The sequence below is a fragment of the Chelonia mydas genome, chromosome 7, assembly GCF_015237465.2.
Source record: "Chelonia mydas isolate rCheMyd1 chromosome 7, rCheMyd1.pri.v2, whole genome shotgun sequence".
In the NCBI taxonomy this organism is placed as follows: Eukaryota; Metazoa; Chordata; order Testudines; family Cheloniidae; genus Chelonia; species Chelonia mydas.
In genome coordinates, this window is record NC_057853.1 from 122,299,525 (window position 1) to 122,313,353 (window position 13,829).

The 13,829-nt window shown below is 55.2% G+C and overlaps 1 protein-coding gene across 1 annotated transcript in view; it reads left to right on the forward strand.

Annotated features, from left to right (window-relative positions):
- Positions 1–7,720, forward strand: part of LOC102945672 (M-phase inducer phosphatase 1) — a 24,424-nt gene extending 16,704 nt beyond the window's left edge. Inside the window, exons 9-12 of the mRNA XM_043551969.1 lie at positions 4,214–4,312; positions 5,602–5,735; positions 6,257–6,368; positions 7,389–7,720. Of these exons, the coding sequence (XP_043407904.1) occupies positions 4,214–4,312; positions 5,602–5,735; positions 6,257–6,368; positions 7,389–7,541 (498 nt within the window). The 3' untranslated portion in view covers positions 7,542–7,720. The remainder of the gene's footprint in view (positions 1–4,213; positions 4,313–5,601; positions 5,736–6,256; positions 6,369–7,388) is intronic.
- The last annotated feature ends 6,109 nt before the right edge of the window (positions 7,721–13,829 follow it).

Genomic DNA, 13,829 nt, shown 5'->3' on the forward strand with positions numbered 1-13,829 from the left:
CCTGGCAGTCCGGGGAGCCTGCGCCTTGCGGCCTGGCCAGCCCTGGAGCCTGAATCGTTTCCCGGCCCCCAGCCTGGCTGGGCTGCCGGGAGCCCCGTGGGAGAGGGGAAGGGGTTGCTGTGGAAAGACTGTCCCACAGAGCATCCGTGTTAGCTCTGCCTGCTCTGCACACCGGCCGCCAGCCCCTTGCCCTCCCCTCCGAGCGCCGGCGTCTCGAGAGCGCGGCGTGTGCTCAGTCTGCGCGTGCCGCTGGTGATCAAAGGGAACCGCTGGAACCAGGCGCCCCTCTCCTATCTGCCTGTGCCCGGCAGGGCGTGGCACCAGGGCTGCCCCTAGCCCTCCTCCTGAGCCCTGCCCTGCAGCTCCGGTGGCTCGGCAGGGCTGTGCTTGTCATTGCGGTCTCGGGTCTCGGCCCAGGCCCGTGCTGCAGCGCTGTGTCCGTGTCTGCAGGGCGCGGGCATCGGACGGGCAGGAGCAGAATCTGCACAGGCAGCTGCTGTTCCTCCACAGCGCCGGACTCCTTCCGCAGCCTCTGCCCACACATTTTCTTGCTGGCTCAGTTTTGCCGGGGCTGGCTGGAGTCCCTCAGAGATGAGCAGGTCTCCGGTGTAGGGCACCTCACTTCCCCTCGGCTCGCCTGAACTGTGTTTCCACGCCCCCTGCACTGCGGCCCAGAGCTGGGCACTTTTCCTTCTGCCTTTCACTGGACCAGGATGCCGGCACTGTCAGTCCATCTGTGTCCCTCAGTCCTGCCTCCTGGGCTCCTTCAGCCTGAGCCCGTCTGTGTCCTGCACTCGTGCCTGTCGTTGTCTGTCATCGTGCCTGGGCTGCTCCACTGACCTTGCTCTTTGGAGGCATTTCTCTAGGGCAAGAGCCCTTTCCCTGTACTCTGGGATCATGAGTTCCACTAACGATCCTCTCGCTGATGAAGGAACCTGTTACGTCTTCACCGCTTCACGCACATGCCTGAGCTCTCAGCTCCCTGCTGCAAGAGCACGGCTCCCGCTCCCTCCCCCGGCTCATTCTGTTCAGGGCCCCAGGACCCAAACGCCTCGATGCGCCATTCCAGGAACTCACGCGCCTCGCCTCCTTCCCCCCTCTGGCCAGTTCTCCATACAGACTAGACTCATTTCTGACGTCGACCGCTGCCATGCCTGGGCGGAGGGTTTTGTGGGCAATCCAGCTCTCTCTGCGCTCTGCGTCCTTCGAGCTGCCTGTTCGCTCTGCTGCTAGCTGCTGCATCGTGGGCCTGTTCATCGTCCTGGTCCGTGCTGTGTGTCTCACTAGACTGACGCTGCCGCCCCGTGTGCTGGGGAGTGACAGGAAAGGACTAAACCTAAAGCTCCATTATTTGCAGAGGAGCTGCACCGGCAGCCAGCATTCCAGCCATGTGCCCACAGACTGACTGCCTGGTGCCTCCCCCATCTCTCACCCCAGTCAGGAACTTCACAGGGTGAGGGAAACAGCACCAGCCCTAATGCTGCTCTGTGCCCAGGCCCCCTCCTGCCTGCCTCCCTGCCACACCCATAAAGACGCGGCACGAAGCCACACGCCTGAGGGGCAGCAGTGGCGCCCGAGGGGATCCGGCTCAAACAGAGCAGGCTGTAGGCAGGGACGGTGGTGCACTGGTGGAGCTGGAGGGTGCAGGGGGTGCAGGTCAGGATTGGGGGCATCAGACCAGCTATGTGTGGGGACCTTATGCCCCAGTGGAAACACTGACTCGTGGCTGGAGCGTCCCCGCATGGAAAGCTGGCTCTCCTCATCTAGCTCCCCCGCACAGCCGGGCATGGCGCGATTCTCCTCATCTTGCGCCCCTTGCATGGCCAGGCACGGCGCAGCCAGGTCTCCTCATCTAGCCCCCTGCACGGCCGGGCGCTGCACGGCACGGCTCTCCTCATCTAGCCCCCCGGCACGGCCGGGCACGGCACGGCATGGCTCTTCTCATCTAGCCCCCTGCACGGCCGGACACGGCATGGCCAGGTCTCCTCATCTAGCCCCCACATGGCCGGGCACGGCCAGGTCTCCTCATCTAGCCCCCGCACGGCCGGGCACGGCACGGCACGGCTCTTCTCATCTAGCCCCCTGCATGGCCGGACACGGCATGGCCAGGTCTCCTCATCTAGCCACCAGCATGGCCAGGCACGGCCAGGTCTCCTCATCTAGCCCCCAGCATGGTTGGGCACGGCGCAGTCAGCCCCCCTGCTCCAGTCCAGCAGCTCTGCCTCTTCTCCTGACTCAGCCCTCCGGCCAGATCACGCTCAGTCCCGTGACGGTGCGCTGACGTCACTCACTCAGGGTGAACTGCAAACAGCCCGGGGCAGAGAAACCCCACACGCTGGTGAATAGTCCAATAGTTAGATTTACCCAGCCAGCCCAAACCAGCTTCTGTATCACCCCCCTGAGTACTCAGACGTCCGCACAACGCAGTGCTCTTAAAGTGCCAGCCTCAGGCCTCCCTCCAGACACATCTGTCAGACATAGGATGGTAAATTCTGAAAATCTTATCTCATCCTATAAAAGAAAAGGTTCTCCTGACCCCAAAGGACCAAGCCCCAGACCCAGGTCAAATAATAACTTAGATCCTACCCAAAATACACACTTGCAGTCCATTCTTATTAACTAAACTAACATTTATTTAAAAAGAAAAGAGAAAGTGTTGGTTAAAAGATCAATATACAAACAGACTTGAATTCAATTCTTGAGATCCAGGTACATGGCAGAGATGGTGAGTGTGTAGTGGCCAAAAGTCCTTTTAGAAATAGTCCACAGGTTACAGTCCAGTGTCCATGTTCAGGGTGACTCCAGTCAGCGACTGGGGATCTCAATCCTCATGGCTCAGGGTTTCCCCTTCTTGAAACCCAAAGCAGATCTGAGATGAGGAAGGATCATGTCCCAGGGTTTTTATACATTTCCAGCAGCCTCTTGGCCTGAGAAATCAATAGGCTTAACTTTCCTTCTCCCAAACACTCTGGCAATTAGCACAGGGTCATTTATCCATTAACAGTTCAGACACAGGTTACCACAACCTTCAAAGAGGCACATAGACAACAATACTATGTCACTCAAGTGTCTTCCTAAATGTTAATCCTCCTTTTTTGGTCTTTGAATCAAAGCCATAGCTATAGCCAAGCCTCGTTTGCTGACATCACAAGCCCTGAGCACACAGCTCCCCTTCTCTCTCTCACCATGCCGGCTGCATTTCCCAGCTCTCTCCATTTCCATCTCTTCCTAACCAGTCTTTAAAGTTCGCAGGGGCCCCCGGGGTCAGGTCAGTCTGCGAGTTCATTAATTCTTTCTGGCCCTGTCACCTTTCAATGAGATATTATATTACACTCATAACGTCATAGTCCCCCCTTTCTGGGGAACAACGTCCAACAACTGTCCGGTCTCCCGCCCCCGGCCTGGGCCCATAACCCCAGGGCTCCCAGCAGTCCACATCCCCTTCTTGGGGGCTTCTCGCCGCCTTCCCCAGAGCAGGTGGGGAGCCGAGGCCTGGCCCCTGCCCTGGGTTCCAGCCCGGGGACCCTAGGACAGGCACTCCAGGGTCACTCCACCAGACTCCCGGCTGCTGCCTGTGTGGTCTTTGCATTACCACGGACAGCAGCCAGTTCACACCGCACCTGAGGTCTGCCCTCCTCGGTTCCCCTCGCCCTGTTCCTCCCCTGAACCCCCCCAGGGCTCTCGCTCTGCAAGGCCAGATCCGGCCCTTTTATCAGGGCTCCCCACCCAAGGGGCTGCTCTGGGTCTCCCCCGGCCTCCTGCCAGATACTTCTCTACTCAGGCGAGGGTCCCAGGGCAGCTCTGCCCCAGGGCTTCCTCCCTGATCCTCCTCAACTCTCCAGCCTCGCCCTGCAAGGGACTGCAGAGTGCCTCCGTCCTTCGCTCCTGGTCTGCTGACCCCCCGCTGGGAGGTACCCCTCACTGGGCCTGGGCCAGGCTCCAGGGGTTAACTGGCCTCTCCTGCTCCAGTTAACTCTTTCAGAGCCAGGATGGAGTACACCCCATCGCACCCTGTCCATGCGACTCCTGATTCGCTGGTGCTGGGGACTCTGCACCCTCTTGAGCAGCACGTTGGCCAGCATGAACTCCCATAACATGGGCCCAACGCCCGAAGCAAGAGGCCCTGGCAGGTAGGGGGAGGACGAGCCCAGAGCTGCCATGACACAGCCTCTCGGGAGCTCATCCGCCTCCCCATTTTACACCCCCCCCCCAGGTGGCTTCCCTGCTGCGCGGCCAGTTGGCTGGGGTGGTGGAGGAGTACGTGGTGGTGGACTGTCGCTATCCCTACGAATACGCTGGGGGACACATCAAGGTAAGAGAGCCCGGCTCAACCTGTCCTGCTGCCAGCAACTTCCCGCAGGCACCGGGCTGCCTGCTATGCAGAGAGTGAGCTCCTGGCTACACCACTTCAAAGGGTGCTACAGAGAGCGGGGCAGGAGCTGGCAGTGGGGGGAGCTCCCGGCTATTCCAGTCCTGCCCCCTCCCAGCAGGGGGTGCTGTGGGGAGCGGGGCAGGAGCTGGCAGTGGGGGAGCTCCCAGCTATTCCAGTCCTGCCCCCTCCCAGCAGGGGGCGCTGTGGGGAGCGGGGCAGGAGCTGGCTGTGGGGGGAGCTCCCGGCTATTCCAGTCCTGCCCCCTCCCAGCAGGGGGCGCTGTGGGGAGCGGGGCAGGAGCTGGCTGTGGGGGGAGCTCCCGGCTATTCCAGTCCTGCCCCCTCCCAGCAGGGGGCGCTGTGGGGAGCGGGGCAGGAGCTGGCTGTGGGGGGAGCTCCCGGCTATTCCAGTCCTGCCCCCTCCCAGCAGGGAGCGCTGTGGGGAGCAGGGCAGGAGCTGGCTGTGGGGGGAGCTCCCGGCTATTCCAGTCCTGCCCCCTCCCAGCAGGGGGCGCTGTGGGGAGCGGGGCAGGAGCTGGCAGTGGGGGGAGCTCCCGGCTATTCCAGTCCTGCCCCCTCCCAGCAGGGGGCGCTGTGGGGAGCGGGGCAGGAGCTGGCTGTGGGGGGAGCTCCCGGCTATTCCAGTCCTGCCCCCTCCCAGCAGGGAGCGCTGTGGGGAGCCGGGCAGGAGCTGGCTGTGGGGGGAGCTCCCAGCTATTCCAGTCCTGCCCCCTCCCAGCAGGGGGCGCTGTGGGGAGCGGGGCAGGAGCTGGCAGTGGGGGGAGCTCCCGGCTATTCCAGTCCTGCCCCCTCCCAGCAGGGGGCGCTGTGGGGAGCGGGGCAGGAGCTGGCTGTGGGGGAGCTCCCGGCTATTCCAGTCCTGCCCCCTCCCAGCAGGGGGCGCTGTGGGGAGTGGGGCAGGAGCTGGCTGTGTCGGGAGCTCTCAGGAGGGGACACTGTGGGGTGCAGGGTGGGGTGCTGGCTCTGGGGATTATGAAATTATTAAAATCCTATGAGCATCATGCAGGATCCTGGGCTGCCCAGTGGTTTTGCCTGGGGAGAAGGGGGTGGGGCGCTTGGCACTTTGCCAGCTCCCAGTCGACCCCCATCTATGGGATGCTCCCCCAGCCCTGAAGGTGGGGAAGGAGCACTGAGCCCTGGTCCGGCCTGTGCTGCCTGCTGCCCCCCCCGCCCCCGCCGCACCCCTCTGACCTCCTTGCTCTCGCGCAGGGCGCCCTGAATCTGTACCGAGAAGAGCAGCTGGCGAGGTGGTTCCTGCCGGATCCCTTGGGCACCACCCCGAGCCCCCGCAGCAGCACCCTGATCTTCCACTGCGAGTTCTCCTCTGAGAGAGGCCCCCGCTTGTAGGTGCCTTGGGGGCCCGCCAGGCTCCCCCCACTCCCTCCCTGCTCGTCCCCCACCCAGGTCTCTGTGATGGGGGCAGCCGCCGAGTTGGGGACACTGGGTCGCCTACCCGGCCGAGATCAAGTGGCCCCGACACAGCAGGGCGCGCCTGGCTCCCATCCCAGCAATGGGGCCCAGCCGGGGGCACCTCGCTGCTCCACTCGCAAGGCAGCCATGGCTGGGGGGCAACAGGGGAAGCCTGAGGTTGCTGGTGCCCCCCAAGGCTCTCGGGGCGAGGCCCATGCCTGGCTCTGGTGGCTGGGGCCGGCCAGTCTTGCTGGCTTCACGCTCCATTAACCCCACAGTGCCCCCCACGGCTGCCCCCTGCCACAGTTCCTGTGCCCATGACCCCTCCTGCCCGCAAAAGCTCACTTCCACCAATCAGATTCACCCACCTCTGCCCCGTCCTGTGGTCCCAGGGGGGTCCCTAGAGTGACAATGGGGAGGGGCTCACTGGTGAAATCCCTCTATCGTCGGGCAGGTGCCGCAGCCTGAGGAGAATGGACCGAGACGCCAACCGGTACCCAGAGCTCTGGTACCCAGAGCTGTACGTGCTGCATGGCGGCTACAAGGAGTTTTACCAGCACTTCCAGGTACCTAGGGGGCTGCTGCAGGGGTGGGGATGGCATAGCCTAGAACAGAACCCAGGAGTCCTGACTCCCAGCCTCTTGCTCTAATCACGAGACACCACTCCCCTCCCAGAGCTGGGGAGAGAACCCAGGAGTCCTGGTGTCACGGAGTCCCCGGGTGATGCTCTGGAACTGCTCCCTACGAAGCCAGTCAGGACTCTGGGGAAGTCTCCTCTCTGGGAGCAGCCTGTCTGCAGGACACACAGCTCACCCGGCTCCACCTTCCTGGGTCTGACCTCGGAGCATTCAGCATCCTCTGCCCCTCCATGCGCTTCCCACAGCGAGTCCGCCCAGGTGGGGTCCTGGGGGGGCCAGAGGGTCCTGCCCCCCAACTCCGCAGTCAGACGTGACTCTTAGTCAGCCAGTAAAACAGAAGGTTTATTAGACGACAGGAACATGGTCTAAAACAGAGCTTGTAGGTACAGAGAACAGGACCCCTCAGCTGGGTCCATTTTGGGGGGCAGTGAGCCAGACAACCACGTCTGCCCTTCACTCCATGTCTCCAGCCAGCCCCAAACTGACTCACCCTCCAGACCCTCCTCCTCTGGGCTTTGTCCCTTTCCTGGGCCAGGAGGTCACCGGATTCCTTTGTTCTCCAACCCTTTAGCTCTCACCTTGCAGGGGGAAGGGCCAGGCCATCAGTTGCCAGGAAACAGGGTGTCGGCCATTCTCTGTGTCCAGACCCCTGCACACACCTGCCCTCTAGGGCTCTGCAATGATCATACACCCTTATCCCACCGCCTAGATACTTAAGAACTGCCTAGGGGAAACTGAGGCACCCCCACAATATTCAGAGAAAACATTAAGAACAGTCCCATTTCGTCACACCTGGCTCCCAGCCTCCTGCTCTAATCACGAAACACCACTCCCCTCCCAGAGCCAAGGAGAGAACCCAGGAGTCCCGACTCCCAGCCCCCTGCTCTAACCACTAGACTCCATTTCCCTCCCAATGGGAAGTGTCACATGCTCTCTCTCTCGCTCTAGGATCTCTGCGAGCCCCAGGGCTACATCCACATGCGGCACAAGGACTTCCGAGCCGAGCTTAGGAACTACCAGCGGAGGAAACAGCCTTGGAGCCTGCGCAGGATCCGCAAAGAGCTTTTCAAGCCCCTGTCCCCAGGGACTCCCTTGCAATAGCAACCCAGAGCCCATCCCTGACTCACAGCGAGGGACCCACTAGCCCTACCCCTCGCCTCTGAAATGGAGCTGCCCCTTTCCCGTTTGGCAAGTCAGACCTTCCCTGGCTGGCTGCCTCTGGAGCTCCAGCAATCCCGCTGTAATTTAAGATTCTAGCCCAGGGGTTCTCAAACTGGGGGTCGGGACCCCTCAGGGGGTCGCGAGGTTATTATGGGGGGGTCACGAGCTGCCAGCCTCCACCCCAAACCCCTCTAAGCCTCCAGCATTTATAATGATGTTAAATATATAAAAAAGTGTTTTTAATTTAGAAGGGGGGTCGCACTCAGAAGCTTGCTGTGTGAAAGGGGTCACCAGTACAAAAGTTTGAGAACCACTGCTCTAGCCCTTATGGTTGCAAAGAAAACCTTCAAAATATGGCTCTGTGAGTGAAGCTGATGCAGTGACGTCTTCCTGAGTCTGCAGGCAGCCTGACATGAGAGCTCTGTGAGGTTGAACTGCCCCATTCAGCTCGTTGGATGTTGACTTGATGTCAGCATTGTTCACTTTCTCATTTCGGACCTGGAGACACAGGGCAGAGGAGGGGCCATCATTTCATGGAGACCTGCGCAATTTGCTTTTATGGGTGTCACATTTTAGTGCCTCAAAAGGGTGGAGTTTGTTCTGTGGGTGGAGATTGGGGCACCTCACTACTTCCCCCTCAAACTCACCTCTGCCCCTCCCCCAGGGCAGTGATTGACAGGAGCTTCCCCCTAGGGCTGACCGCAGCCCCTCCCCTCCTCTCGCTCCCCCTTCTTGCCAGGCAAATACAAGAAAAGGGCAGCCGCATGAGTACTCAGACCTGCACTGATGCAGCCGCAGCTTTAAGGCCTGGCTCTTTGTGGCCACTTCGGTCTCCTCTTGTTCCCTCCTCGAGTTCTCCTGCCATTTCCTTTTTACTCTCGCCTCCCTCCCCTCTCCTGCTGAGCCACGCCTGGGAACTCACGCCTCACCAATCTGCTAGAATTCTCTGAGGGGGTCGACCAGCGTGTGGACCAGGGGGATCCAGTGGACACAGTGTACTTAGATTGTCAGAAAGCCTTTGACAAGCTCCCTCACCAAAGGCTCTTAAGCAAAGTCAGCTGTCATGGGATAGGAGGGAAGGTCCCTTTCATGGATCAGTGACTGGTTAAAAGATAGGAAACAAAGCGTAGGAATAAATGGTCAGTTTTCAGAATGGAGAGAGGTGTCCCCCAGGGTCTGTACTGGGCCCAGTCCTAATCAACATATTCATAAATGATCTGGGAAAAGGGGTAAACAGCGAGGTGGCAAAATTTGCAGATGATACAAAGCTACTCAACACAGTTAAGTTCCAGGTGGACTGTAAAGAGCTACAAAAGGATCTCCCAAAACTGGGTGACTGGGCAACAAAACGGCAGATGAAATTCAATGTTGATAAATGCACATTGGAAAACATAATCCTACCTGTACAAATACAATGATGGGGTCTAAATTAGCTGGTACCACTCAAGAAAGAGATCTTGGAGTCATTGTGGATAGTTCTCTGAAAACATCCACTCAGTGTGCAGCGGCCGTCAAAAAAGTGACCAGAATGTTGGTGATCATTAAGAAAGGGATAAATAATAAGACAGAAACTATCATATTACCTCTGTATAAATCCATGGTACGCCCGCACCCTGAATACTGCTTGCAGATGTGGTCGTCCCATCTCAAAAAAGATGTATTGGACTTGGAAAAGGTTCGGAAAAGGGCAACAAAAATGAGAAGGGTCTGGAACGGCTTCTGTATGAGGAGAGATTAATAAGACCGGGACTGTTCAGCTTGGAAAAGAGACGACAAAAGTGGGAATATGCTTGAAGTCTATAAAATCATGACCGGTGTGGAGAAAGTAAATAAGGAAGTGTGATTTACTCCTCATAACACAAAAACCAGGGTGTAATGATGCTGGTTCTCTTGGGACCCAACAGTGCATCAGTTCAGGACAAACCAAACCAGCCAGACAGAGAGGACTTTGGTTTTATCCCACTTGCTAACCACAAGTCACACAAGCAATCCCCTTAGACACTCCAGTTTCCCAGTATCACCACCAGTGCCACTCATTATGGGGACAAATGGTTATGAAAACTAATGCCCTATGTGACGTTATTGACATAATCTGGGACTGTGCAGATCATCGTTGCAACCAAGGTCTTGTAGTGGCACCAAATCTTATATAAAGGGGGTCAAATGAGGTGTCTCAGACAAGGTTATGGTTGGCTCGTTATGATTATGCTGCCTATATGTGTGTACCATTTTGTAGTTGAAGTTATGAATATTGGCTCTGTACCGTCTGTAGTTCAAACTTATGCTCTGTTTCTGGGGGACACCCCAGACAAGTTGGTGTCAGCTCTGCCTAGCCTGCTTGATGGCCCATTAAGGACCATCAGCGACACAACTGACCCATTGAGAGAAGGCAGACACGCCTTGCGACTCAGCAAGATGTGCAGGGACCTGCCTATGGACAGAACTCTGAGGGTTTTCCAGGCCATGGGATGGACAGCTTGTCTTTGGGACAAAGAAAGAAAGACCACATGGCAAGAGACTATAAAAACCTGCTGCAGCTCCTCCATCTTGTCTTGAATCCTGCTTCTGACCTCTGGAGGGACTTTGCTACACTGAAGCTCTGAACCAAGGACTGAAAGACCCACCCCAGCTGGGGATGTTCTCCAGAGACTTGATTTGAACCTGCAGCTTATTCCATCACTGCTAAAAGCCTGAACCAAGAACTTTGCCATCACTGTATGTCATTGATTCCATTTAACCAATTCTTGCTCTCATCTCTATCTTTTTCCTTTTATGAATAAACCTTTAGATTTTAGATTCTAAAGGATTGGTAACAGCGTGATTTGTGGGTAAGATCTGATTTGAATATTGACCTGGGTCTGGGGCTTGGACCTTTGGGATCGAGAGAACCTTTTTTCTTTTACTGGGGTATTAGTTTTCATAACCTTTTATCCCCATATGAGTGGCACTGGTGGAGATACTGGGAAACTGGAGTGTCTAAGGAAATTTCTTGTGTGACTTGCGGTTAGCCAGTGGGGTGAGACCAAAGTCTGCTCTGTTTGGCTGGTTTGGTTTGCCTTAGAGGTGGAAAAACCCCAGCCCTGGGCTGTAACTGCCCAGCTTTAAGCAATTTGTCCTGAATCGGCGCTCTCAGTTGGGTCCCGCCAGAACCAGCATCGTTACAGTGGCGTAGTCGGCAGGATCCACAGAACCAGGTCAATTAAACTTTGGGTCAGAACCCCACGCTTGGTTAAAGAGCAGTTGCAATGGGTGAGCAAAGAGCACACAAGCACCTTGGCAAAAAAGCCCTGGAACGTTTGTGTTCAGAAAAGGGGATGAGCTTTAGAAAGAAAGCTACGAATCAAGCACTGAGAGATCTGTTAATGGCCAGTGATCAGGAGGCAGGAGCACAGCCCTTAGCTGAGGCTACAGACGCTGCAGAAGCAATGAAATTGCAAGCCCTGAGAGACGGCCTGCAGGTGGAACATGAACAAAAACTGGCAGAAATTTGAGTGAAAGAGAAGCAAGCCTTGGCCCAGTTAGAAAAAGAAGCTGATGAAAGGAAGAAGAAACCTCACCAGATCTCTGAGCAGTTGTCTGGGTGTAACCAAATGTACCCCAAAACTGCCACCTTTCATGTAAATGCTGTTACTGTGAGTTCAGTAGAGGGTGGCCCCATAAATTGTGCCAATGCTCTGTATGGGAGTGGTAAAGAAAAATTAATAGAGAGTGTAAAAGTCAATGGTAAAAGCTGTTTAGGGCAAATTATGGCTTCTAACATCACTCTTGTTAAAGCAGATCTTGTCAAAGAAGAAGATTACTTACCAAATCAGAGTGTGAATGTTGTAGTCCTCTGTGAGTTTACTATAAGAGTGCCTTTAGCCAGAATCCACCTCGAATGCGATGGTACTAAGCATGAAGTTATAGTTGGTGTAAGGAAGTTACTGCCTAAGGATCTTTTGATTGGGGAAGATATATTAAAGCTTTGTTCAGTCCAGGTAAACAGTCACAGGAAAGGAATGATCTTAAACATGTGTCTATTATGGGTAATGATTTGCCTGGGGAGGGTTTCTCCAAAGGTTTGTCTAAGGAAAAGAGCTGTCTGTAAATGAAGTTTCTGAATGTCTCTCTAATGTGTCAGAAGTGAATCTGGAGTTAGATAAAGAGCAGAAAGAACTCATTGGTCAGGAAAATGTTTCTCAAGAGCAGATTAAAGCGGATGATCAGGTGGAAGCCCTAACTGAGGAAGGAAAGGGTGGATTTTTGATGGGTGATGGATTGTTGGCTAGTACAGCTTGTAAAAGTGAACTGCAATTTGCTGGAAGTAGCTCAAGGTAGTGAGAAGAGCAGCAGTTTATCTGTGGGGAGGGGCAAGGTGCTTGGTAAGGAAAGTTTGGATGAGCTTAGGCAGCCTTGTGAGCTGATGGCTTCGTCTAGTCAGCAGGGTGGGAAGGCGAGGAGAGTGGAAGACGAGTGTCCCTGGACCTTAACTGTTAGCTGGGTGGAGAATTGTGACAGGGAAGGAAATGTGCCTGTGTCTGTGAGGGGTATTGACTTGCCTATGGAGGGAGCTACCCCAGTCTCCAAGCAGTTGTCTGTGAACAGCCCTGTGTGCTGGGACCAGGGGAATGAGATCCCAAGCTGTGTGTCTGGGAAAGGAGAAAGTGTGTCCGGCTCTTCTTTGTCTGTGGAGCAAACAGAAGGGGCCTTTCAGCCTGTGACGGTTGAGAATAGTGCAGTTGTCTCAGAGTTGGTTCTGGATTCAGCTAAAGCCCAGGAAGGGAAGGGTCCTAAGTTTGTGTCTGCTCGGGAGAATGGCCCTGTAACTAGGTCGCATCCAATTAGTGTCTATGTAAAATCCCAGAGACCAGACAATTCGGGTGCTTGTATTTTGCCTGTTGCTAGTGTGTTGGGAAAGGGTGTAGCAACTCTGTCTAATCAGGGTGAGATCCAACCAGGGCACAAGGAGAGCATGAAGGTGATGTGATTGTGTTACCTACTGATGGTGTGGAAACTGGTAGCAAGAAGGAAAAGATTCCTGAACTTGTGTGTGGCAAAGGGAAGGAGAATGCTTCTGACCTTTTATCTAGGAAGTCTGTCTGATTGCCTGAAAGGGGATTGTGTAGGAATCCACCGGACGGGCCAGAGGTAATTCTGGGTGTAAGGGAGACCCAGAAAGAGTCTGTTGTTGCTCAGGAACGTGTTCCTCTAGAGCAAGCCCTAGGTAAAGGGGGTAAGAGCAGAATTTCTGTGAGGGGTGAATTGTTGCATAGAAAAGCCCTAGGGAAAGGAATCCTCATGGAGTCTTTGCAAGCAGTTTACTGCAACTGAAGGGTGTGAAAGTGATTTAATCAAGAAAGTTTCAGTTCCTAGCAGCCAGAAATGTTCTGTTGTGAATGGTTTCAGAGTAGCAGCCATGTTAGTCTGTATTCGCAAAAAGAAAAGGAGTACTTTTATGTTTAAAATTATGTACAAATTTATGTTAGTCTCTAATGTGCCACAAGTACTCCCTGTGTGACTTGTGGTTAGCCAGTGGGATGAGACCAAAGTCTGCTCTGTTTGGCTGGTTTGGTTTGCCTTAGAGGTGGAAAAACCCCAGCCCTGGGCTGTAACTGCTCAGCTTTAAGCAATTTGTGCTGAATCGGCACTCTCAGTTGGGTCCCGCCAGAACCAGCATCGTTACACCCTGGTAAAAGAAAAAAGGTTTTCTCGATCCCAAAGGACCAAGCCCCAGACCCAGGTCAATATACAAATCAGATCTTACCCACAAATCACGCTGTTGCCAATCCTTTAGAATCTAAAATCTAAAGGTTTATTCATAAAAGGAAAAAGCTATAGATGAGAGCTAGAAGTGGTTAAATGGAATCAATGACATACAGTAACGACAAAGTTCTTGGTTCAGACTGTTAGCAGTGATGGAATAAGCTGCAGGTTCAAATCAAGTCTCTGGAGAACATCCCCAGCTGGGATGGGTCTTTCAGTTCTTTGTTTAGAGCTTCCATTTGTAGCAAAGTCCCTCCAGAGGTCAGAAGCAGGATTGAAGACAAGATGGAGGAGCTGCAGCAGGTTTTTATAGTCTCTTGCCATGTGGTCTCTGCTTTCTTTGTCCCAAAGACAAGCTGCCCATCCCATGGCCTGGAAAACCCTCAGAGTTCTGTTCACAGGCAGGTCCCTGCATGCCTTGCTGAGTCACAAGGGGTGTCTGCCTCTCTCAATGGGTCAGTTGTGTAGCTGATGGTCCTTAATGAG